Here is a 27,106-nt window from a genome sequence, read left to right on the forward strand (position 1 = left end):
TATGGAGGCGAAAGCTATTTCGTCGGTATTGAGAAGGTTTGAATTTAATATCAAGTTAAAAACCGAACAGCAGAGTGTAAATTCTTTCTGCAACAATATGATTTTCTTTCCTTTGTCGAAGTGGCTCGAGTAACTACATTTTCGCGCTGATTGTCAATGTTTAGGCTTTTCATTAGATCCACCTACGAGATCTCGCGATAACAAGCATGGCGGAGCAGACGAAGAATTTTGCATGCTGTACATTATATTTAATGAAAAACACCTTTATTAGACATGCCCGAGCACAAAGTTGGTACTCCTTTTGGTGTAAACAACATTTGGGACCAATACACAGAGTTTATTATCGGTTATTCATAAAATTATTTTGCACCATTACGGAGATCCTATGGAATTGTAGCCCTATCCCGAAAACGTCAGAATAAAAAAAAATTGGATTGGGCTACATTATTGCAGCTACCCTCACTCCTACGGGCCAGAGCGCTAAGCATAGGTCTAAAGTTGATGTCTCAATGAAAGGTGAAGATAATGAATAGTGATCAATCTCACAACTCCTATAAGCAATACAAAATAGATAGTTGGACAAACACGGACCCCTGGACACACCAGAGGTGGGATCAAGTGCCTAGGAGGAGTAAGCATCCCCTGTCGACCGGTTACACCCGTCGTGGGCCCTATATCTTGATCAGGTAAACGGAGCCATCCGCAGTCAAATTCAGTGTGCCACAAACGATCTAACAATCGGTATGAAACACGTCAGACAGCATTTGACCCAATGATAGGCTGTATTGGCAAACTAGATCGTTATAACGACCATAGAATTTGCGAAATGCTGACTTTAAACGAGACTGTTGAAACCCCTGCACCATCACCTTGTTTGTCAGTAGCTAACCTCGATTTAAAAACTGACCATACGCAGAACAAGCTCTTGCTTATCGAATCAGTTGAGAGATATAAACATCATATCCGGGTGATAATGGAATATTGCTACATGAATATGGGAAGTTGACGATGGAGAATCTGAAATCATCCCGTTTGTCATAAAGTTGAGTCGTTACTTTGCCGTTAATATCTACTTTCAATATAATGGGTTTAAAATTCTTGACTTTAAAAACAAATACATGTAATATGATTAAGGAATATCTCTTGTTCTTTCTTGTTCAATATGGTGAAGTAATTTCTTTCTTATTCAATATGGTGAAGTAATTTTTTTCTTATTCAATATGGTGAAGTAATTTTTTTCTTATTCAATATGGTGAAGTAATTTCTTTCTTGTTCAATATGGTGAAGTAATATCTTTCTTGTTCAATATGATAAATTAATTTCTGTCTTGTCTGTAAATGTGTTTCCTCTCTTTGAAACTGTTTGAGAAAATTGTGGTCTCCAAAAATTTTTCGGGGGAGCATGTAGTCGCCATCGTGTCTGTCCGTCCGTCTGTCCGACCTCGTATCTCCTAAAACTTTCATCATCATGATTGATCACAAATATTCCTTGGGACAGGGACTTTAGGACCAAGGTCATTTTAAAAACGTCAAGGTCACTCAGAACATATACCTTATGTAAGGAAATTCAACAGGTTTTCTTAATGTTAATCGATCCTCGTGTGATGTCATAGGTTTTTGCAAAAATCTTTATCAAATTAAACTTAACAGGTATTGATCATGTATCACACAAATAAGTAAAAGGCAAATTAATTTCAGACAAAGGTCACTCAAGGTCATTTTGTAAAGGTCAATGTCACTCAGAACATACACCTTATATATGAAAAATAACCTTTATTTTAACAATATTTCAACAGTTATTGATTTTTTTGACCAAGGCCTCTTAAGGTCATTTTGGAAAGGGAAAGGTCACTCAGAACATATACCTTACATATGAGGGAAACAGTTCCTTATTCCAACAGTTTATGAACAGGTACTGATCACACAAATAAGTAATGGGCAAATGGTTTTGAACAAAGGTTACTCAAGGTCATTTTGTGAATGTCAAGGTCACTCAACGTATACCGGTACCTTATGTATGAAAACAAAGCTTCATTTCAACAATATTTCAACACCTATTGTGGGAGTCATTCATCATACATGTATGATTACAGAGATAGTTCATTGGACAGAATTAGAAGCAGTTTGGGGAGCGTCCATCAGTTTTACTGATATTCTTGTTGTCCAGCAAGCTTTAGACGTATAAACCTCGTGGAAGAATGCTTTACAACAATAAATGGGCAGTGGGGCATAAATGATTTTATAACATATCATATTTAACGAGTTTAGATTATAAAGCCCTTCATTACCATACATACAGAAAGCACAGGAATCCAAGATACCTTGGCTATTTAAAGGCATGAGTAAAGATAAAACATGATTAGAAATAAAGATACATGACTCTAAATTGGCAGTTTGTTTTTCGTGACTGTCCACACTTAAATCCTGTATTGACCACTCATACTGTTTAACAAGTATTTTGAGTTGTTGGAAATATGCTTTCTTAAGGCTGTTTCGCATTAAATCTTTCGTGCACATATTGGGATTCTGGATTAAAGATTACGGACCAATTCCAAAACGTTCAAGTATATTCTTCAGACTATATGGGATAAACAAACCAAATTGACAACGAATTGGTAGATTGAAGTATATGCATGATGTGTATGCAGTACCATACAAGTTTGCGTATAGGCAGATACGAGCCTGGCCTATGCAAGACGTCCCAGGCCAGACTATACATCTACATGTAGATCCGTACTATCCCATTTTGCCATTTACATCGATGGACCGGTGTCTGCATGGCCTTGTTATTCCCAGATTAACAAAAACCCATCTAAAGTCAGTCCTGCATGTGGATGGATAGTGTATCGTACTATTGTACACAGCCTACCAGCACGCTTCAGGTGGTACGCGTGAGCTGTATTTCAAGATGAGCAATGATACATGTACCTAGAATTATGTATATTGAATTAAAGATCATGGTACATTTGTATGAAATTCGTCAAGCCTACAATTGACAACATTGTAACCCGGCCCCAGTCAGAAGAACCTTCAATCAGGCACAATCGATTACCATCATTTCCATTTTAAAATCAGGGCCGTAACTGCCGATGAGGCAGACGAGGCAACTGCCTCGTCTGATTTTTTGGCAAAAAAGAAAATAAAATTATATAAATGTTATATTATAGGATATATGTTTAAAATGAAGACAAGCACCTTTGTCTTTGACACCATATTACGATTCTTTACATAGTACAAATGAAACACAAACATGATAAATTGGGATTTAAAAAGTGTCATTTTCAGTCGTAAAGTCAATCGGCGGCCCCCAATCCCCTGCCTCCCCTGATTTAGAACCCTACTTACGGCCCTGAAAATTCAGTAACGACCACTTCCGTCCTGTTCGTAGCAAGTACTTTATGTGACACTTCGACAGGAACATTTGTTTGTACGTCGTGGTGTCTTGCATAAAAACCCCATACTCATATATCCCCCCTTTTTCTTTCCTTTTCCCCCATAGATATGTGGAAAATAGCTTTCGTTATGGTGCCCTGTAGTATTAATTTCAGTAATCCAGCGACTGGCGTTAATAAATTTGAAACTGCTATGACATAACTTATGTATGAGAGTGCATGAATAGAATGCACGTGTTGTTTTATTTATGTCTGTAGAAAATGCAAATCTTGCATTTGAATTCTTTAGGGTTATTCGTCATGCAACAGACTTTTCTTTCTAAGTTTTTGTTTGAGAGGAAAGACTCAAACAGTCGCAGTGCTTAAAATACACTCAATCCTAAACAAATGAAGAATACGCATTCCGAAGATTCATATGTACATGTCATTGGAATGCGGCTGTGTGTTCTAGGTTGTTATCACAGTAACCATATTGTTCCTCCGACAGATGTACATAAAATATATGTATATACACATACTTTGATATATATTTATAATTAAACATTTATGACTGTGCTCTAAACTAGTATATACTTTGTGCATAGGCCTATATATTTTTTCATTATTTTTTTTTCTTTTAAAATGTTGTGAAGATGAAATTTCGTCTTTTAATTGGAAGGTCTCATATTTCAGTACAAGTCTAATTTCTGTCATCATATTTTTTCTCCCTCACCTATGAAACATAGAGTGTCCAAACAGTTTTCATGACAGGGGTCAACAATTTCATGACTGATTTCCTGTATCAGACAAGTCGGGCTTGTTTGATACCTGACTTTACATGGAATGATTTACAAGACACAAAAACTATATAAAAAAATCGTCGCATATCGAATTACTCTATATATGGCAACACAATACCTTGTTTGTTATTCTTTCTTAACCCCGACTAGACACTTTGAAGGATCCGTTGGGTCGATGTCCACAGTATTTAATTGATATATTGGGTATTTGGTCATCCAAGACCGTGTTTAAATTACCTCCCTTGGTCTTGCAATTTATTGTCCGAGTATCTTAACTAGTTTTGATCCACGCCCACCTGTATCATCGCCCTCAGTGTGACCTTAAGCCCCGTCCACTTCTGATATGGTTTTTTAACTTAACGATAGCAACGTTTGAAATCTCGCGCCTCGTTCAGTACAATGAATGAAATTTGTCCTACATTTGCCCTGTAAACGCGAGTCTCGTCTGATTAAGTACACAGTGTCAGTATGGAGTAGTTACCTGTTCGTCTGGATGCAGAATTCTATTGTGTGACTCTGTTTGACAGTCATAGCGCGAAAACTAACAACTATGGCGGTGAGTGTATACCCTATGTCCAATGTCATATTGTAGTGGAATATACAATGTATATAAATATATTTGTACATCTGATTTGTAAAGAAATGCTTGATACGATGACTGTAGAAATTTGTTGTGTTACCACGATATTGCATTGAATTTCTTTTTGCGGAGTATTAATACGGCTTATGGATAAAAACATGAATTATCTTGGGATTATGTTTAAATGCATGTGTATTGAGTACACGCCATGGTCAGCTGTCTTATAAAGATTTCTTTTATTTGATTGATATAAACGATATACGTCAACATTTTATAGTGGAAGCTGTTTGAATAGAGGGCTACGTGGATAAATTTTCATTTTTCAATAAATATTCAATTAAATCAAAATTTGCGCTTAAGTATAGTCCAAGTGTGAAAATGTAAACAAATATCAAACAAGATTGTTTGTTTTCTACGGAAATGATATCAGCTTTAACACAGATTGGCTGTGTATCTTACTCACGATTTAGCTTAGAGCTTATCAAAAGAGCGGTATACATGTATATAGTACTGATAATATTCAATTAGCTATGCACATAAAAAGAAATTAATGTATCCGATGACCTGTTCGTTATCTCTAAGATAACCCATTGTGATGTCGAGGAAGATACGGGCTATAAATTTAGGATACCTCTATTAAATGTAACAATGGGAAATGATCAGGGCGTAAACCGTCACTCTGAAAGGAACCACCCCAAAATTCCCCGCGTGTTTAAGATTTGATGCATCGACTTACAAAATGAATAGAAATAATTTGTAATTTGTGATAAAAAGAAATCGTACCCCCTTTTTCTGAAAGAAAAGAAGCAGTGTTTTGGATGGTAGTGGCTTGAAATTGCAATTTAATACATCTTCATTTAACTTTAAGCTAGGTCACACAGGCCCCAAGCCAAAAGAGAATTCTACCGGTATTAAATTGAACGACTTATTTTCTGTTCGTTTCCGTGTGTAACGTATTGATGCACTCACTGTATTCGGTACTCTTTTTCAATGAAAATTGAAATCATTCTGTGTGTTTAAAATTTTAACACCCCTTTAATAATTGCACTTACAACCAAATTGTAAAGATATGGAACGTACTATGATAAGCCAATCGTAACAAATAATCTAACAAGGTCACGAAAGCATTAAGGGGCATTAGCTGTCATTTTGTCACCAAAAATTGAATTCAATGAAAATTGTTTCATCTTAAGGTTTCTCTTGTTTTTGTACAAAATAAATGCTTTATTGTTCATTGAATATATATCCCCATGGCATAGGGATATTTTGTATTTTTAAAAAAATGGTTGCCATCACTTTCACAACTAATGCTCCTTTAAACTTTCCTAGAGTCAGTCTAACGAAGTTATCTTTTGTTTAAAATAATCAGGGATATCCTTCCTATGAAAGATTGATTTTTTTGGTCACTAAGTCAGGACACGTTTACATTCAATTACTGCTCTACTGTGATCTCAATTCCAGATTATATTATTGATAAATTCTGCTCTCTAACCACACGCACCTTGTCAAATGCAGCAAAATTATCATTTAGCGGCTGAGAAAGATAAACTTCTCTTGACCTTAAACGATAGCGAAGCGTTCCAAACCCTGACCAGCAGCAGGTTTTAGTCAACAGATAAAGCAGTATTGATGTTCTACTTGCTCATATAATCATATGAAATATATATATATATATATAGGTGTATATATATATATATATATATATATATATATATATATATATATATATACCGATATATATATATATATATATATATATATATATATATATATATATATATCGCAACGTCGTTGTAGTTTAAATTTTTTTATGTAACAAAATACAACCATTGTAACAGCATTGATCACCTTTTTTCTCCTCGTTATGCATTTCATCATGACTCGTCATAATGTGTTTCAATGTCATTGTATGGCAATGATTCCGGCTGGTATGTCAAAAAATGTGTCGTTTTATGACTTTGTCTCGTGGTTTCTTATGAATTATTTAGTTCTGAGCTCTAGGTCACAGGAAGAATAGTAGCTAGCCCATACAAGTGGTACAGAATGACCTCTGAAGAGGTAGCTAAGTGAGGATTCCTTTTATTTCCCATCCGCATGTGCTTAACGACAGCGGTTTTTCAAATAAGAAGCACGTGTATTTTTAGATCATCTTCGGTAGCTTGATATACGTCTCGTAAAGATTAATGAACCCCAAATGGTAATATCCTGTTCGAAATCGAATTAGTTTAATTAAGAGTGTGTGACAGCTGCATTCTCTTTGGGGACGTGGCAGTTGAAGAGCTAGAACACTATACATACATGTATGAATATTGATATTAAGATTCACAATCGGTTGATACTAGCTAATTTAGTCCCCAGGAAATGGTCATTGTGGTAGGTCCACTTACTACTATATAGTATGACACTATAATGCTATGTGGTTACATTTTTACTTGTATTATTCACGAAAATTGCACACTTAATTTAACTGAAGAACTTTAGTATGTTAAATTACGTTACGTATGATTAAATGTCAACCTCAAATAGAGGAAATTGTTACTAACCATTAAAAAAGTACTCTTTGTGGAGTAGTGGTATAAGTCACGGGCAATACTTGAAAGAGTCAAAGTCCTTATGATGCTGATTACTATTTCTTTGTGAATCATGATGGAGATGAGGGTCAGATCAGTTTTCTGTTAGATGAAGAGGCAGTATATACTGTACAAAAGTTATGTTTGCTGTTGACACTTTTATGAAATTCGGTCATTTCTTCACAAGTATCCGATTCTCTAATTATGCTGGTGTAAAATTCTGATATTGCTAAAATTCATGGAAGAAACTTCGATGATTGAAATGTGCTCGTTGTCTGTGCTTCTACACGTAGCGGGTTAGTCAAGGTAAACTGAAATCTGCACGATGTATGGAGAATTATTTTAAGTTACAAGATCAAGCAGTTCAATAACTCAGTACTTCAAATATACTTTTTTTTCCTTTATTTCAGCTCGACCCCAAACGGGTTAGCAGACTGAGCGTCAGTGATGGCGACGAGTTGCTTCCCCTGACTGAATCCGATCTGGAAGTCATGTCGGAAACTGAAACTGCGGTAAACAACGGAACTGCAAATGGGACCCATATGAATGGGAAAATGTCCATAAAACCCAAACCCATGCATATGGACGAGGAGTCCCAAAGAGACACCCGATGTGGCTTTGGATCTTATTCACCAAACTGTCTTCAGAAATTCAACAACCCTAAGGCTCTGTTGTTTTTTCTCTGCGCTTTTTGTATGTTACAAGGTACGTGTCTCTTTCACATTGAGAGAGACAACAAATTATCTCTCCCTTACGGTGGCAGTCACGATATTTGTTGGGATAGGCATATTAAATGATTTATATCGAACAGCATTTGTCACCGTTGACAATCACATTTTTATATTAATTTTGCTTAAAACTCACGAAATTGTATTCTTTTGTACTGGTATACTTGTATGATTCTACGATGATAAGAGTTTCCTATAAATACTATATAATAGTTTACAAATACTAACATAACCTTAGTATGATTCTAAATACACGTATGTTGATTTCAGGTTTTGTTGTGAACGGTGTAAATAATGTGAACACTACGTCCATAGAACGTCGCTTTGAGCTGCCTAGTTCTCGGGTGGGCACCATTTCCAGTGCTTATGACGTCTCAGCAGCCATTCTTGGCATTATCATCTCTTACTTTGGTTCCGGCAAAAACAAATCGCGTATGGTTGCATTTTCCTGTCTCATCATGTCGCTGGGATCTTTTATCATGGCTCTACCGCATTTTTCAACAGGACTGTATCAGTATGGTCAAAACTTGGCGGAATCTTGTCGAGGTAACAACCTTTTAAGTTTATTGGGGGTGGATATAAAACATATACCGGGTAGTGTACCGTAATCACATCACACAGCAAGCATTTGTCCCAAATCATGATTTTTGTAACATGTAATCCCTAATATATGTGTTTTATGAAACTGGAATATTTTTAGCACGTGAATGGAGTGATTAAAAAAAAAAAATCATAATACATGTACAGAATTTAGTTCGAGGTGGCTGATTTTCAGTTTGCTCTGAGAGATATCATGTTTAACAACGGAACTAGGTCTAAACGTTGATTGTCTACACCTGCTGAAGTCAAGTCCTACTGACAGGTAATTGATAAATGCCAGTTTATATAAAAAAAAAATCCTAAGGACAGATATTTTTATGTTGAACTCCTGGCTCGTCAGATACATGTAAGATTTAGATATAGTTTACAATCATAAGCAAAGGGAAAGGATGTACCTGTTTCTCCTGTAAAATCAGTAGAACTGTGCTAGTCTGTACATGTTTACCTCAAAATTTGAATTAAAAAAGTGGACACAATGTGAATGTCCAGTATAGGGTTAACAATCAGGAATAGGAGAACAATGGGTGGCAAAAAGAAACACGTTTTAGGTCTTATGTGCAGAGTATCTGTATACTTATTTTGTGATTCAGAGCCCACAATGGATAAAGCAGAAAAAAGTGTGAACATGTGAGAAACAGAATGCCTAAAGACAGATCTATACTAAACTAAGAAAACACGAAATACACCCACATACATGTAGGTACTGTAGAGTGAAGGAGTTTGTTATAAAATATATACTAACTATAAGTATATATATTGTGTGTGTGGAAATCAATGGTATAATATAATGAATGGGAATACAATAACACAGGATTGCGTGTATTTCTACAATCAAATTAACATCAATGTCATGGTGTAAGAATGAGAATACAGTAATACATGATGATATTTATCTATACAATTCAATCAAAAGAAGGATTTTAGCCATGTTTTCATCCTAAAATCTGCCGACATTTAAGAATGTCTACATCGTAACAACAAAGAAAAAAAAAAAGAAAAGGTTTTGTCTATGAGATAGACTATCAAACTTTTCCAGTTTTGATTATATCAACTTTTATTATTCTTAGCTCAAAAGCACTAGCCAAGTGGACTGCACTTGTTTTTTGCTCAAAGCAGGCAAATCAGAACAAGTTTGAGAATAGAAAATGTCATTTATTTAGTAAATGACGAAAAGTATATACAGTACAGGGGGTCATTAAAACCAAGTAAAAATTAAGATCATATGCTGCAAATGACTAGATGACCCCCTGTTACATACATCTATAAAATTAACATTGAGAAAGAGAACATATATATACACAAAATTAAAACATCCGATAGGGGGTCTAACATGATGACCCCCTATTGCATACACATATGTATAAAGACTAGCATAAAAATATTGCCTGTCCACAAAAAAGGGTGGGTAGCAACAACAAATCAAGGCATTGTCAGTTATTTAGTAAATGACAAAAGGTATATACAGTACATGGGGGTAGAAGGGGTGGACGGTGGGACATAATGACCCTTATTCAAACTTCATTACAACAACATACTTTTCTTACACACAATTTGCTTTAAAAATGTTTATATAATAAAATGTTTATCGTCCTTTATGTTTTCATTTGATAATTTCCAATCCAATAAATACTTATTGGAAAACTTGTAATTTTCGTATTAGAGAACTGAATTTAGTCCCTGTATATGACATACTGCTTTTATTAACATTTTAATGATTTTAAAAAGTTTTCAACATAGGAATACCAAGAAAGTTGATGAGTAAGATGAAATTGCTTGTTTCATAAGTAGGCATCTTTCACGAGTGAATTCTACAAGATTTTCAAGTCTTTGGCAATATTTAATTATACTTCTATGTTCCGACATTACAAACATTACCAAGGAGACTTTAAAACTTTGTTAACAATATTTCATATTAAAATTTCAATAGTAATATAGTTCACCCTCAAAATATCAGTATATACATGTATACCCACTTTGTTATTGTTGCAATTAGGTGGTCCCCATATTTCAGAGTCATATAACAAGATTTAATTTATGGTATGATAAAAACATGTATATGATTTTAAGTATTTAGGATGATGAAATCTTTCCTTGATTTGAGAACTATTTAAAAAACGTTTCCATGTACGTATCACCAGAGAAAGTATCAATTTCAAAATTCATTATGGTTTCAATTTTAGGTCACTTGATACATTCATGTACCGTAACCAGATCTCGCCTGTAGATCAATTCTATACAAATATGGCATCTATGGAGGAAAGGCACAGAAATAGTGACATTCAGGACCGCTAACTCTCTCCAGATCTAGTAACATATATGTGGTCCTCATAAATCTCCTTTTGTTTCTGGACTGTAAGCGTACATGCTGCGATAGCAATTACAATGAACTATATAACTCTCTCCAGAATAAAAAAATAATTTCCCTAGGCTGGGTACAGGTGTCAGGGTGGGGCTAAGTTAATCATATATTAAAATAAATGAAAATAATAATGAATTGTCTACCCACAAATTACGAAGTGTATGCGCAATTGGGTAGGAGAAAGGACCTGAGTTTCGCATGACCGATTTCCACGATCCCACGATTTAAGGAGGTGTACTGTCGTCATAATGGTTGACTTCTTTTTAAAACATAATTACATGAATGAAATATGAATATCAGCAATATTTGTACACATGTATTCCTTTTAAAATGTGATTGCTCAGTCGGATGACGTGTCGACTGCTGATCTGTGAGTCGCGAGTTCGAGTCTAGCGAGTTTTTTTTTGTTTTTTTTTAAATTCGAGATGACTTTCTGCGGAAACTATATAAATTTTTATAAATTAAATAGATTTGAAATCATGATATCACTGTACATAATGTTTTGGTGCTTTTATTAAATTTTAATCTACTGTAAGTAAAATGTTTATGATTTATACCACAGGCACCTGAAGTATGGATATTACTACCCCCCCCCCCCCCCGCCCCCCCCCCCCCCCACTTCTACCGGTATAATAAAATACACGTGTATTTTATTATACCGGTAGAAGGCCAATCTCTAAAGCTTACAAAAAGCGTGAAACGATTACATGAATCGAAAGAGGGATGAGATAGACTGGGAATTCATACATTTCAGAGAAATTATTGCCACCAAAAAAAATTATGAAAGGGGGGGGGGTAGTAATATCCATACTTCAGATGCCTGTGATTTATACCTTCTTCGAAGTTTCATCTTCGAAGTATTCGTTGTTTGTCGTGTAAGGAATTTGTAGTCAAAGAGACAAAAGTGTTTCTCCGTCATTAGTATACATGGAGTAACGGGAAGGGCCAGAGATTGGTCGCGTCAAGTAGTTGGTTTTAAGTTTTATTATCTAGGGCAAGTCGAGATTTCCTTGTTTCCGTGTATATCGGTGACAGCAGCAGTTTTGTGTTTCCTGTAACTCGAGACGCATGTATAAACATGTATAATGTATACCGGTGTATCATGAAGTTATGAAATCTATAAATGATCTGGATAAAAGATAGAAGCATTTTTCATTATTACTATTATTAAGATACTTTCATTGTTCCGTACACATTACACAAACTGTACGATAATATTCTATTGCAAAGGCATATGAAGTCTGGATAGGTCACCTTCAAAACACAGGATAATCTATAGTTTGTAACTTATACTTATGAAATTTATGACGTTGAGGCAAAACGGGATTTTTAAACTTTATTGCCTGTAATTAATGATGCATGTACTTATTCATTTGATAGAACATATACCGATGTACAAATTAATAAATACGAAAATACACTGTGTGGTGATTGACTAGGACGGTGTGTCCGCCACTCAGTGTCATTGTTGCACATTACTCCGAATACCGTATAGAAAGATGCGGAAGTGCTGTAATTTAATCAGTTTGACCGCCCTGTACATATACTATACATTCAGGTTTTGAATATGAGAGTTTATTTGTCGTTTAATGCCCCCTGGTTCTCAGACCAGTTTTTCTAATATTTGATGCGAGGGAGCCGAGTTGCGTATAGCAAATCTCGGCTTTTAAATTGGCGAAAGATGGGTGTCCAGTCGGGTGGGTGGGCGGCGTCCACAATTAGCTTGTCCGGTCTCTAACTTTCATACTTTTTGGTGCATCTTTGTGAGACTTGCATAACATGATCACATCAAAAAGAGGAAGGTTCCTCTTTTTTTTTTTTTTAGGTCTAAAGGATAAAGGTCAAGGTCACTTAGTCACTAAATGCCATCGATTTGAGCTTGTCCGGTCTCTTAACTTTCATACTACTAGGGGCATCTTTGTAAAACTTACATATCATGATCACATCCAAAAGAGGAGGTTCCTGTTTATTTTGTGGTCAAAAGGACAAAGGTCAAGGTCTCTTTGTCACTAAATGCCATAGATTTGAGCTTGTCCGGTCTCTAACTTTCATACTACTTGGTGCATCTTTGTCAGATTTGCATATTTTGATCACATCCAAAAGAGGGAGGTTCCTATTTATTTTGAGGTCAAAATGTCAAAGGTCAAGGTCTCTTTTTCACTATATACTGTAGATTTGAGCTTGTCTTTAACTTTATACATGTACTTGCTGGTGCATGTTTATCAGACTTTAAATCCTGATGACATTCAATATTCATGTTGCTTTTGAAATCCAAAGGTCAAGGTTATTATCACACTAAATACCTATTGCGGCCGAACACATTCCAAACTGCAACTCGGCCATACGCATCTTTGATTCGTTTTAGCGATTTTTTTGTTTTTGTTTCTATTTTAATGTAGACCCCATGCATTCACTAATTTTTCACCCATATCGAGACGTCGCCGACTGGAGGTGAAGTGCCATAAAATTTGACCATTGCAAGACCCTCAAAGTAGTAGCAGTGAGGTTCTGTATGGTGCCAATGCGAATCGTGACACGTGACCTTATATACGAACGACGCGTAACTACCGGGTACTTGGCGTTTGACACGGCACCGGAATATATGCAGATATTACAAGGTCAAAAGTCACACCGATGACCCAACCGTGGGGCCGGGATATATGCAGATATTACAAGGTCAAAGGTCAAATCGATAATCCAATTGGGGGCCCATTTTGTCCCTGTCAGTTTGGATCATGAACTGGCCTTCACCGATAGAAATGATAACAACAAACAATCATTCGTACTTCCAAAGCAGCTTTAATCACACGCTTTTATCAATCTTTAAGTTACACAGATTTGCTGGATTAAATATATAACCTGTTTTACTTTGGGGTTTGATAAAAGCGCCAACATGGCATTAAAAATAGATACGATAGACATAGAATCCAAAAATTTACAGGAAATCCTTCTTTTCTTTCTTTTTTTTTTTTTTTTTTTTTTGGCCCAATCCTTTTTGTTATGTTTAAATCAAATTAAAAAGAGGATGGGCAGATCAAAGGAATTGTGAATCCAAACGTTCGGTGCCTGCGCTTTTCATGGGAGGAATAATAATTAAATCATGGTTAATTTAATAATTGATTAATCAAGTAACAGTATGCCGACGAGATACCAATCAACTATCTCAAGACATCATGGTACATTGCAGGAGAAAATGGGTCCACATAATAATTAAGTAAAGAAGCATTGTCCGGTTGGTCCTATTGTGACGATTTCGACGGTAATGTCATTCCATTCCCGTGGTACACAGAAAGGCGATGATCATGATGTTAACATTGATGGGACGCCGCTTTAATGTACGTGCACTGAAATGCCAAATTCTCACTCTCACATCCAAATTTAATAATTGTTTGGGGAAAATTACGCAATTATCATTTTCACATGTGAACCCTTTCAGGTAGAATAATATTTATCAGTTCTGTCAAACTGTCTAAAGGGTAGTGACATTTAACATTGCCTGTTACACACTCGGTGCGTGTCCTTAATTGAGGTACTATACGTATACCCAGTAGAATCCCATACTAACAGAGATATCAACAGACGGTGTTCTGCTGAGGGAAATACATATGATGTTGTGAATAGCGATAATATGACGTGTTTCTATTTGCAAGCTGTTTATTAGAGATAAAGTATACTAGCATATGGGAAATGTTGATATGGAAAAAGTACGTGTCCACGTATGTAAGAATAACGCGCTATATGTATGCTCCTTGGGTTTATTTGGGGGGGGGGGTTGACGGGGGATTTGGTTTGTTGTTTTTTATTATAGTACATGTATATGGAAACTAGGTGTTCACAACCCCACCCCCCACCCCCGGATGGTATTATATCGAGCAGTTCTTATGCAAGCTCAGTTAAATTCTACCTTGCGAACTGAGATTCAAATCAAAACCCGTTGATTGGTTGTGTATTCTCTAACGTCCTGCTCGAGAATTGAGACGTCACCATTGAAGGGCTGCAAAATTGAGGCCTATGCTAGGCTGTTTATGATTAAACAAATTGCATGTATGTGGTGTTACTAGTATTTAGATACTTACTTGTATGCTCAACTTTTATTCAAAAGACAAAAACACACATTGGTGAAAACATGTATAGCCTGGTAACCTAACTTGTATCAGCAGACTTGTTGGCGGGATATTTTGCCGGGCTTGTCCAATATTGTTTACAATGAAGCATTTATGTCATTTATGTTGGCTGCAGTTACCCGAAAACAAATATTTAATTTGGCCAGTGATGTTTACTTCGTTGTTGCATTCATTCATCCATTTATACACTTTCACAGTATTTCTGAATTCTTGTAAATCTCAGTACTTCGTATTTCAGATCCTGTTGCCGCAGCGCTCGCCGAGAACTCCTGCTCCTCGGACTCGGAGAACCACCTACAGAGATACCTGTACGTGTTTCTACTGGGGCAGACCCTTCACGGTATCGGGGGCACCACCCTGTATATTGTGGGCGTGGCTCTTATTGATGACAGCGTACCGTCCACCGCTTCCCCGTTATATGTTGGTAGGTAAGCACCGCATACACCGTGATTTATGTATAACGCTTTTTCAAGTCTTGATTACAAGTTGACTTAGAAGTTAAGGAAATTTAGTACACGTGGAACAACGATATTTCATTATAATATTCCAGGTATAATGTACTCGTTTGCCACCCTTGGGCCCGCGCTGGGTTACGTGATAGGCGGACAGCTGCTGAATCTGTATGTGGATTTCCATGAGGTAGACAGGTGAGGATTAAGGATGATAAACCTTGTCATCAGAGACTTTTGCGTCCATCTTTTGCACTGTGCATTCTAGCATACTCTGCGTTTTTCTTTTCAGCGTATCGATAACAACAGATGACCCACGATGGGTAGGCGCCTGGTGGGTGGGGTTTGCATTTGCCTCTGTTCTCTTCTTGATTGTCTCAATTCCAATATTTGGCTACGGGAAAGAATTACCAAGTATGTTTATAAAATAACACAATTGCATGAAATTCATAACTTAACTGAAGTATTGTTATGTATGTAAATCCAAGCTTCCATTTGAATTTCAGCGGCACAGCACGTGCGGGAAACTCGTGTGACTGAAACTCACACCGACAATACGTCAGAACAAGTTGTGAAAGAGCTGGGGAAGTCAGTCAAAGACATGCCTCGATCTTTTTGGCTGCTAGTTAAAAACCCAGCCTTTTTGTTTATCACGTTAGCCGGAACTTTTGAAGGATTTTCCACCTCAGGAATGGCAACATTTCTACCGAAGTTGATTCAGAACCAGTTTGGTACTTCCGCTGCCTGGGCAGCCATATTGGGAGGTACAGATACTTTTAAGATCGCCTGAGTAAACTCATGTGACCTATTGTAGTTGGTCAGCGTCCGCCGTACATCGTGCGTTAACAATTGAACATTTTAACTCCTTGGCATACCATTCCAATTCTTTTCAAATTGGGTATGAAGCATCTTTGTGACAAGAGGGACATAAATTGTAAATCTCAGGACTCCTGCACCCCGGGCTTAGGGGCGTGGCAAAAATTGAACTGTTTTCTTCTCTACAACCACAAACTAAATGCATAGTGACAACTCTACGAAAATTGTATACATGTATTTCATAACCCCTGGGTACAGATTCTAGATAGTTACATGAAGGAATATGCAGTCCTTTTCCAAAATTGCAAATTTCATGATCACAGGGGATAAGGGTTTTGGATCCAGGATGGGGCCAAAAATTGACAAACTTATTATGGTGATTAGACTCTTAGTTTGCTGATACGATATAAAAACTAAATGCATATATGTATTTAGGAAAAGCAAAAGGGATGTACCAAAATTGTGAATTTCGCAACTCTCTAGGACAGGTCCAAATTACTCGTATCGTGTAACGTTAATGATACATATGTTATATTATGTAAAATCGTTCATCAGTATACTATTAGTAGGCACTTTCGGGACATTTAAGTTTTAAGAACACATCTTGTTTTATACTGTTGCTGAATATTGTAAGAGTTCATTACAGCAAACACACAAACACCCAACAAATGATGAATTTGAATTTAAAGATCATTCCAATTAACTGTTTTGAAGAATTTATATTTTTTGATATTTGAATAGGCCTAATAGCAGTACCTGGGGCCGCAGGGGGACAGTTTGTTGGCGGAATGATTTGTAAGAGGTGGAAGCTGAAGGTGCGGGGCATGCTCCGTCTGAACGTCATCGTCTGCGTCATCGCACTACTTTTGGACGCTGTCATCTGGGTCAGATGTGATCTGCAAGATATCGCAGGTGTCAGTGTTGGATATGTTAAAGGGTACAAAAACAATGCACTCTCCTCATAAGTTTGTACACGTAGTAATAAGACATGGTATGCGTAGTCACTTTAAAGGGTCATGGACACGATTTAAGCTGAAAATTTTCAAATTTTATTTTTTCAGTTTTATGGTTTACTTAACTAAAGTATTTATAATGGTCAACCTAAATTTGAATATCAGTTGTTGAGTTACAAGGGAGATACAGCACTCACAATTCTGTGTTATGTAAACAAGGCTCCTGCAATGTTTGGTTTGCACATAGATTACGTAATAGAAATAACATGTTTAAAACAAAATGAGATGTGCCAAACACCAGAAACCATTTAATTGTGTTCAGAATCAACACGTAAATTGAAATTCTGGTTTAAACGAAATTTTTACTTGTATATTTAACCGTTGTAAGCTCTGTATCTCCCATGTACCTCGACAACTGACATTCAAATTTTTGCTGACCATTACAAATACCATAGTTAATCATTGTAAAAATTTCCAGTTCAAATTGTGTCCCTGTCCCTTTAAAGGGCCATTAACTGTCAACATAAAAACTTTATAATTCTGAATCATGATTAACATGCTGGAATGCGTTAGAATATGAAGAAAAATAAATCTCCAATCTAATTTTACAATTAAATTTTTTTTTTAATTTTATCAATAATGAATTAGTTACTTCCATACGATGATGTCTTGACCATTGTTATAACAAAAGAAATTCTGATGTCAAAATGACAACAAAAGATGTATAAACATGGATGTGTTAGTGGTGATATTTATGTACTGTAAAGCTGTTTGAGTCACTTTTATAACAATCGGCAAACAGGACTTGGACAGCTAATGGCCCTTTACTATATTATTTGTGATAATTTAATATTTTTGACAGTTTTTTTTATTCTTTTACAGAGAGCCTCAGAAAGGCCTTACGTCACCATGTAACAGCAACTGTTCGTGTACCACAGAGATGTATGAGCCTGTGTGTAGTGAGCTAGGTGTTCAGTATTTCTCACCTTGTCATGCCGGATGTTCCGGGAAAGTTGGTGCCGATGACGTGAGTCCTCTCTCTTTTACATTGTCCGAGTCAAATACCATTTATGTAATTAATTAATTTTGTTATGTACAAAATGAGATGAATTAATTTTGTAATTCTTTTTCCCTTCAGACTTATTCAAACTGCACCTGTGTGTCTACAGACAATTTCAATTTTTCCAGTCTACCAGTGTCATTTGTACCGGGTGCCGTAAAGAAGGGCAAATGTAACTCTGATTGCATGAAAATGTATATATTCCTGCCTGTCCTTCTTTTATCCATCTTTTTCCGATTCGTGGAATCCCCTCCATCAGTGGCGATCACGCTGAGGTAACTACAACAGTATGCCTAATTCAATATAAAAGAATCTTGATTTTGAATTTATAATCACAGTGCATGTAACTCTGACTGGACGCGGTAATACGCCTCTAATGATTTTTACACAAGGTCAACGACATACTGTTCATTTCGTACCGTAGGACTAGAATATCACGCACGGTCACAGGGTACAAAACTCAAAATTAAGTCAATCATGACATAATTTTAACATTTTCTGAATGTAGCAGATGGAACTTCTTTGATCTTATAAAAATTGTTATGAAATTCATATTATATTGTAAATCAGATTACAAATTCCTGGATCCGCCAATGTGTTCATCTTCGCTAGTCAAGGGTGACGAAAGAGGAACACCTTGTATCGTCACCCTTGGCTAGCGAAGATGAAAATTGTATTAAAGGACATTTTTTTGTTTCGCACCGCCAGGCTAGGTTTAATATTTGAATAAAACAAATACTAGTATAGGGCGAAAACGAAATTAAAGTTTGAACTTTCACTATGAGAATTACATGTTAATCAAATGAAAACCCATATCGTTGAAGGTTTGTGGGTTCGATCATGAATATGGCATAAAAATGATTTTTATTGATTTCAGGTGCATACACGATAGTCAACGCACGTTTGCGCTAGGTATACAGTGGTTTATAGGCAGGCTACTGGGTAAGGTTTATACTTCTACACAATGAAATACTGTACATTTACTGTATTACTGAGCTCTGTGGCAATATCTTTGTTTTGTTTTGCAGGTACAGTGCCTGGTCCAATATTCTTCGGAGCTGTGATAGACAGTACATGTTTAGTTTGGCAAGAGAAATGCAACGAGAAAGCGTCATGTTGGATTTACGACAATTTAGCTCTTAGTCGAAACTTTTTCTTTATATTGATCATTGTGAAGATTTTAGCAGCGATCATGTTTGGTTTAGCGTATAAGTTTTATAATCCTCCAGTGGAAAAGGTGCCACAGACTTCCGTTTCTGTAAATCATACGACAGAAAATGGGATCGGTTCTCCCAAACAGGAAAATGAATATGTGTCCGACAGCTCTGAAGATACGAGAACTACCACGATGTGAGGGGTCGTTTGTCAACTACCATGATGTGAGGGGTACCATGATGTGAGGGGTAGTTTATCAACTACCATGATGTGAAATGTTGTTTATAATTCTTTTATTATGCAGTGTGTTCGTGGATGTAATAATATTTTGTTTTCTGCATGCTGGTCCATGCAGAAATGTGTTCACCAGATTATTTATGAAGAATAGCTATGTGCATAATTGACTTTTTCTTGTCTAACTTTGTGATATATTAATAGATCACTCATTCAAAACGGTCTCGTTACGGTGCATTCTGCTTGCTCTGTGATACTGAAAAAGGTTGAAATGTTGTAGATCGCAATAAAACAAATTCCTGTATTAATGTCTTGCGACTATACTCTGCGAGATTTTCTTCAGTGGTGCATATATATATATATAGATAGATAATGAATACTCATGCGACAAAATTTTGTCGTTGTATTACAACCCTCTACTTATCCTTAATCTTAAAATATTCTTCCGCCCAGTTTGTTAAGTGCCTAAAATGTTAAGGTTACCATTACAAATTTTTTTGAAGGTGCTGGCTTCACGGTGTGTAGATTATTTCATAAGTCAAGTTGAGTATAGACAACCCATGTATATTTATATGTTTATTCAGGGAATAAATATCCATGTTGTTTGCATTATAAAGGGTATGCAAATAATGTTTAAATTAACTAATACTGTCATTGCTTATAATATAAACAATCTCGACATTTTTCCTTAGATTTTTATTTTTGTAAAATATAGACATGATAGATTTTTAGGCTCCAAATAATTTTCTATACATGCAAAGCTCTTGATGATCCTGAATGAGAGTTAATAAATCTTGCACCGGCAAAGAGTTATGCATAAAGATTGATGGATGTAATTAAATGTTCATGTATGATGAAATGTTTATTTTTGTAATAAAATATTTGATATCTTTTCATTTATTTCGACATAGTAATGCTGTGCATGAAATGGGGGGGAGGTGTCAATAACAGAAATCACAATACATGTATATGTGTGTGAACTGGAAAGGCCACGACACTGCTGATAATTCAAACCAGTATTAGGTATTGTATATAGCAATACTCACCTATAAGTAAGATTTTTGGGAGTTTAAAACTCTATGTCCGAATCCCGTGAGGATCCGGGTTAGATTAGATCCTCAGTACCCCCTTGCTTGTCGTAAGAGGCGACTAAATGGAGCGGTCCTTCGGATGAGATCGCAAAAACCAATGCCCCGTGTTACAGCAGGTGTGGCATGATAAATACACCCACCCCTCCCCCGCGCTCAATAGCCATAAGCGCCGCGAGCATAGGCCTAAATTTTGCAGTCCTTCATCAGCAGTGGTGACGTCTCCATATGAGTGAAATATTCTCGAGAGGGACGTTAAACAATATTCAATCAATCTATGTACGACTTGGAGGCAAATCCTAAAAAGACTGGTATTTTTCTGGACGTAATGTATATACAAAATCCTCAGAAAATTTCGGGGGAGGATATAGTCGTGTCTGTCCATCCACCCGTCCGTCCGAGCTCATCTCTCCTAAACCTTTCATCAGAAATTGATGTAATTGACCACAAATGTTCTTGAGACGAGGACTTGTAGATTAAAGTATATATCAAGGTCATTTTGGAAAAGTCAATGTCAAAGTTCCTTATTTCAACAGTTTTTCATATAAAAGTTCGCATCTCCTAAACCTTTCATCAGAAATTCATCATACTAAAGTGATCACAAATATTCCTTGATACAGGAGAGTTTTGAACCAAGGTTATTTTGGAAAGATAAAGGTCACTCAAAAATGCACAGTACCTTAGGCTATATAAAGATTCAACAGTTTTATACAGTACTGATAATGCAAACCAATAATAAGTAACAGGCAAATGGCTTCCAGACAAAGATCACTCGGAGTCATTTTGGAAAGGTAAAGGCCACTCAGAACACACACCTAAGCTTCTTATATCAACAGTTCTGACTGGTATTGATCATATATAACACACATAAATAACTGGTAAATGGCTTTTAGACAAAGGTCATTTTGAAAACATGAAGGTAGCTCAAAACATATACCTTTCAAATAAAAAAAAAAAACCCATTCATTTAAACAATATTTCAACAATAATTGATATTTTGGACCAAGATCTCTCAAGGTCATTATCAATTTTTGGAAAGGTCAATGTCACTCAGAATATATACCTTTCAAATAAAAAACAAAAATCACGAGAAACCGTGCTTCTCTAATTTAAATACCTGTATAACAGGTAAAAGAAACTTAAATAGAAACCAATGAAATTTGGTTTCTGGTAAATATATAAACAAAACACGTGTTCGATATACACACGTGTAACTATAACTATAATAAATACATTTTTGAAAGATAAACCAACGGATATGGCTTGGACATTGAGCACCTGGGTGGTACTGAAAGTGACCATGAATTCCTTACCTGTCCCAACATTCGCCGGTGACTTCATTGATCGATCGATTGAATATTGTTTACGTCCCTCTCGTGAATATTTCACTCATATGGAGACGTTACCATTGCCGGTGAAGGTGAAGGTATGCAAAATCGAGGCCTATGATCGGCGCTTACGGCCTTTGAGCAGGGAGGGATCTTTATCGTGTCACACCTGCTGTGACACGGGTCCTCGGTTTTTGCGATCTCATTTAGTGGCCTCTTAAGACAAGCAAGGGGTACTGAGGACCAATTCTAACCCGGATCCTCACGGGACTCTTGTATTTCTTAATGTTCATATGCTGCTGCTTTACACAAAATTATATTACGCGGTAGACGAGTATATTAATTTTTCGGGGGGGGGGGGGGTGCGATTTTCTCCTTCTTTCCCGCAGACGTTCATAATTTTGATCATCAAGACCCATCGACTCGTTCGCGACAAGCAGGTTTGGGGCCGAATATCGGACCCAGTCCCAATCTGAAATTTTCCAAAAATCTTATCCAAAAAATCCCAATCGTTAATTCTGAAAATTCTATGACACAAATGTTTATATTGTGTACACGTTATCTATTATGGCACTTCCGATGATGAAAACCTTGTGATTTTTGGTACAGTGTCACACTACTGGTATTTATTAAATATAACGCATGGTTGTTAAACACTTCATTCTAACTATATGATTCATGAATATCACAAATTTTCAATAAAAATTAATTTTCTTGTTTTGTCGCAAATTTTCCCAATTGTCCGGGCCCCAGTCCCAAAGTAATGAAAAAGCGCTGTATTAATTAGATCCCTGGGTCAGGACAATGTGAACATCATTGAATGATAATGAAGTATTGTACAAGGTTTCAAGGCTATCCAATAAGACATAGAAGGAGAAGTGTTCACAAGCTAATTTACACCCTCCATCCCCCTTAGACCCACTGTAACTTTTAAGAAAATAATTGGATCCTCCTGTTCCGACAATATGGATATCTGCAAAGGCAATGAAGCATTGTACAAAGTTTCAAGTCTATCCGATATAAGCCATATAGGAGAAGTGTTCACAACTATTTTACCAGGTGTGCGCATGCGCGGACGAACAGACGAAAATTTGTGTAGCTGCAAGAAAATTCCACAAATATCTGTAATTAGTGATAAATTCAGCCAAATATGAGTCAAATAATAGTTGGTGGGTAAGGTGTATGAACTAAGTAAATTTCTGTACATTAGTGAGGTACATGTTTCACGAATTCACGGAAATGAAGTATATACTTTCACCAGACCAGAGGAAATTCGAGCTAAAACTACTCTGGGTGCATTTCCATCATTGCAAGTAGAACAGTCACGATCATTTTAATGGTAGCTTTTCTTGTTCAGATGTCAGGTAAATCTGTTAACCATCAGATACCCAGTAGTTTCATCGAAGGTTAATCAACAGTGGCATCGTTAATGTGTCGCATACATCAAAGCCAAAAGAAAACGCTCAACATACGGCAAAAGGTTTCAGCATATATCACATATCACTCATTATACCCCCCGCAACAAGTTGTGGGGGGGGGGGGGTATACTGGAATCGGGTTGTCCGTCTGTCTGTCCGTCCGTCCGTCTGTAGACGCAATGGTTTCCGGGCTCTAAAGCATTATCCTTTCCACCTACCGTCACCATATCATATATATGGACTACCCATGGGATGAAGATGTTCCCTATCGATTTTGGGGTCAAAAGGTCAAAGGTCAAGCGCACTGGACATCGAAGTAGCAATATGGTTTCTGGGCTCTAAAGCGTTATCCTTTCCACCTACAGTCACCATATCATACATATGGACTACCCATGGGATGAAGATGTTCCCTATTGATTTTGGGGTCAAAAGGTCAAAGGTCACGCGCACTGGACATCGAAGTAGCAATATGGTTTCCATTTAAATTCTTTAATGGCTTTTTTCATCGCATGGAGATGCTGTGTTCCTAGATACCTTTTGGATCATAATACTGAAGTTTTACCTATTACCAACACCCTTTGGGAGATTGGGGTAAGCGGGGGGTATTCTTAGTGAGCATTGCTCACAGTACCTCTTGTTTTATTACTGCTGTCAAATGATATTGCACTAAATCCGGGGCCTACATGCAGTAATTATGTTAGTGAAGGCAAACATCAACATGCATGCGGAACATGTGACCAACCAGTAAACTGGAGCCAACATGGCTTAGTTTGTGATACCTGTAATCAATGGTACCACAGGACATGCCAGTCAATGACATCAGCATCATACCAGCAACATGTAAACGACTCGGTCTTAGCTTGGGACTGCATCATGTGTGGGTGTTCGAACTTCTCAAGTTTCTGTTTTTTATGGTCTTCAGTACCAGCAATAACTTTAGTGCTCTCAGTGATCTACCAGCAGAGAGCCCGGGCTGCGACCCAGCTATGCACCCCCTACACACTTCCACCCCAGAAAGAGGAAATCAAAACCACAGTAATGGGAAGTATAAGAGAAATCTAATACTCTCAAATGTTAACTTTCAGTCAGTTAAAACGAAACGTAGAATTACTCAACCTTATCGAAAGCACAAATCCTGATGTAATCTTTGGAACTGAAACTTGGATTGACCACTCTATTAAAGACTCACAATTTCTTCCGACAGTCTTTACTACCTATCGCAAGGAAAAAAATCTTAGCGGAGGAGGTGTAAATCATTGCAGTTAAAAAGGATCTCAGTTCATCAGTACCTGAATTCGAAACGGAGTGTGAAATTGTGTGGTGTAGGCTAAACCTAGTCGGTCATCGTATAATCTACTTATCCAGCTTCTACTATCCAAAACCAGTAATGAAGAAGGCTTCCTAAGTTATTACAAAAGTATGGAAAGAGCATGCAGGGTAAACAATGCAGTCATTATATCAGCAGGCGACTTCAATCTGCCTGGAATAAATTGGGAAACAAACAGTATTAAAAGTGGAACTCAGTATGTGAGGATATACAATAAATTCATAGAGACTCTTGATGACCTTGGACTATCTCAGATGGTCGTCACTCCAACAAGAGGTACGAACACACTCGACTTAGTGGTAACGAACCATCCATCCACCGTCAACAGGGTAGAGACCATGCCTGGTATTTCAGATCATGATGTAGTATTTGTAGAATTAGACGTCATACCAACTAGAATACAACAACGACCTCGTAAAATACCGTTATACGGAAAGGCAAACTGGGATGAGATCAGGAATTATATGTAAGAAGTATTTTCTGTCATTGAATCCATGAGGGACAGTGCACTTCCAACAAACAACCTTTGGAATCATTTTCAACAGACACTGGAAGGAAGTATCAAGGAACATATACCATCCAAGCTAGCCAGGAATAAGGATAGTAAACCATGGATTACACGAGATGTCCATAGATTGATAAGAAAAAGGAACACATGTTATAAGAGAAAGTCAGAAAATATAAAGGATGTTAACACCTGCAAGGAACTGAAACGAAAAACACAGCAGGAGATACGACGTTCATATTGGAAGTATATTGACAACATGATAACATCAGAACCAGATGATGCGAACCAAAACAGAATTCTAGACTTTCATCAAATATAGGAAGTCGGACGTTTATAGTATACCACCCTTAAAAAGGGACGGTCTTCTTCACCAGGAATCAGTAGACAAGGCAAATATTCTAAACAAACAGTTTCAGGGAGCCTTCTCGGAAAAAGTGGACATCACAGTTCAGGAGTTTTCTAAGCGATGCAACATGAAGGATGGATATCACAGGATTGAAGACCTAAACATAACAGTAAACGGAGTTCATACGTTACTCAAGGGGCTGAATGTATAACCAAAGCCCCAGGACCAGATAATATATCACCAGGAGTCCTTAAAGAACTAGCAGATGTTGTGGCGCCAATCCTTACCATGATTTTCAATCACTCTTACCAAACAGGAGAGGTACCCACCTTATGGAAAACGGCCAACATCTGCCCTATATATAAGAAAGAGAAGAAATATGAGGCAGTGAATTACAGGCCAGTGTCATTGACGTGCATCTGTAGCAAGATCATGGAGCACATCGTGACTAGTCACATCATGAACCATGCCGATGACAATAACATCATGTACCCACTACAGCATGGATTCCGTAGAGGCCTCTCATGTGAAACTCAACTCATAGAGTTTATTGACGACATCTCAATCAACATCGACAAGGGAAAACAGACTGACTGCCTTATTATGGACTTCTCCAAAGCATTTGATAAAGTGAGCCACAGTCTTCTAATCCATAAGCTCAACCATCATGGTATAAAAGGGCCGACAAACCAGTGGATCCAAAGCTTCTTTACAAACTGCAAGCAAAGTGTAGTTGTGGAGGGGGAATCATCTGAAGAGGTCCCAGTGGACTCCGGTGTGCCACAAGGTTCAGTCCTAGGACCGAGTCTCTTCCTTTATTACATAAATGACATGCCGGAAGGCCTTTCATCAAAAGTACAAGTCTTTGCTGATGATACCGTGGCATACATGACTATCACTTCTCAGATGCAGATGCAGAGAAGCTCCAGGACGACCTGAACCAACTAGCAATCTGGGAAAACAAATGGCGCATGCGATTCCATCCAGAAAAATGTAATGTGCTTACCATCACCAAAAAACCGAAAAATCATCAAAACATCTTACATCTTACACGGCCACCAGTTGGAGCATATATTCCATCAGCAAAATATATCGGTGTTACAATCTCAACAGACTTGAAATGGACCCAGCACATAAATAACATCTGTGCTAAAGCAAACAACACCATTGGCTTTCACAAAAGAAACATCAACATAAGAAATTCTAACATCAAAGAGAAAGCCTATAAATCATTAGTACGACCAACAATGGAGTATGCCAGTGCAGCCTGGAATCCTCACCAAAAGTCAAACA

At 37.0% G+C, this 27,106-nt stretch overlaps 1 protein-coding gene across 6 annotated transcripts in view; it reads left to right on the forward strand.

Annotated features, from left to right (window-relative positions):
• Window positions 1–20,694, forward strand: part of LOC125683620 (solute carrier organic anion transporter family member 4C1-like) — a 40,530-nt gene extending 19,836 nt beyond the window's left edge. For 3 of the 6 annotated variants that reach the window (XM_048924970.2, XM_048924971.2, XM_048924973.2), the window contains exons 2-12: window positions 7,731–8,025; window positions 8,319–8,594; window positions 15,370–15,555; window positions 15,682–15,778; window positions 15,873–15,994; window positions 16,087–16,344; window positions 17,138–17,333; window positions 18,232–18,376; window positions 18,488–18,684; window positions 19,287–19,351; window positions 19,438–20,694. In XM_048924970.2, coding sequence (XP_048780927.2) covers window positions 7,731–8,025; window positions 8,319–8,594; window positions 15,370–15,555; window positions 15,682–15,778; window positions 15,873–15,994; window positions 16,087–16,344; window positions 17,138–17,333; window positions 18,232–18,376; window positions 18,488–18,684; window positions 19,287–19,351; window positions 19,438–19,763 — 2,163 coding nt within the window. In that variant the 3' untranslated portion in view covers window positions 19,764–20,694. Of the gene's footprint in view, window positions 1–4,586; window positions 4,727–7,402; window positions 7,627–7,730; window positions 8,026–8,318; window positions 8,595–15,369; window positions 15,556–15,681; window positions 15,779–15,872; window positions 15,995–16,086; window positions 16,345–17,137; window positions 17,334–18,231; window positions 18,377–18,487; window positions 18,685–19,286; window positions 19,352–19,437 lie in introns of those variants that run through there. The other 3 variants (XM_048924972.2, XM_048924975.2, XM_048924976.2) reach the window with 3 other exon arrangements.
• The last annotated feature ends 6,412 nt before the right edge of the window (window positions 20,695–27,106 follow it).

Source organism: Ostrea edulis, chromosome 6 (assembly GCF_947568905.1).
Source record: "Ostrea edulis chromosome 6, xbOstEdul1.1, whole genome shotgun sequence".
Taxonomy (NCBI): Eukaryota; Metazoa; Mollusca; class Bivalvia; order Ostreida; family Ostreidae; genus Ostrea; species Ostrea edulis.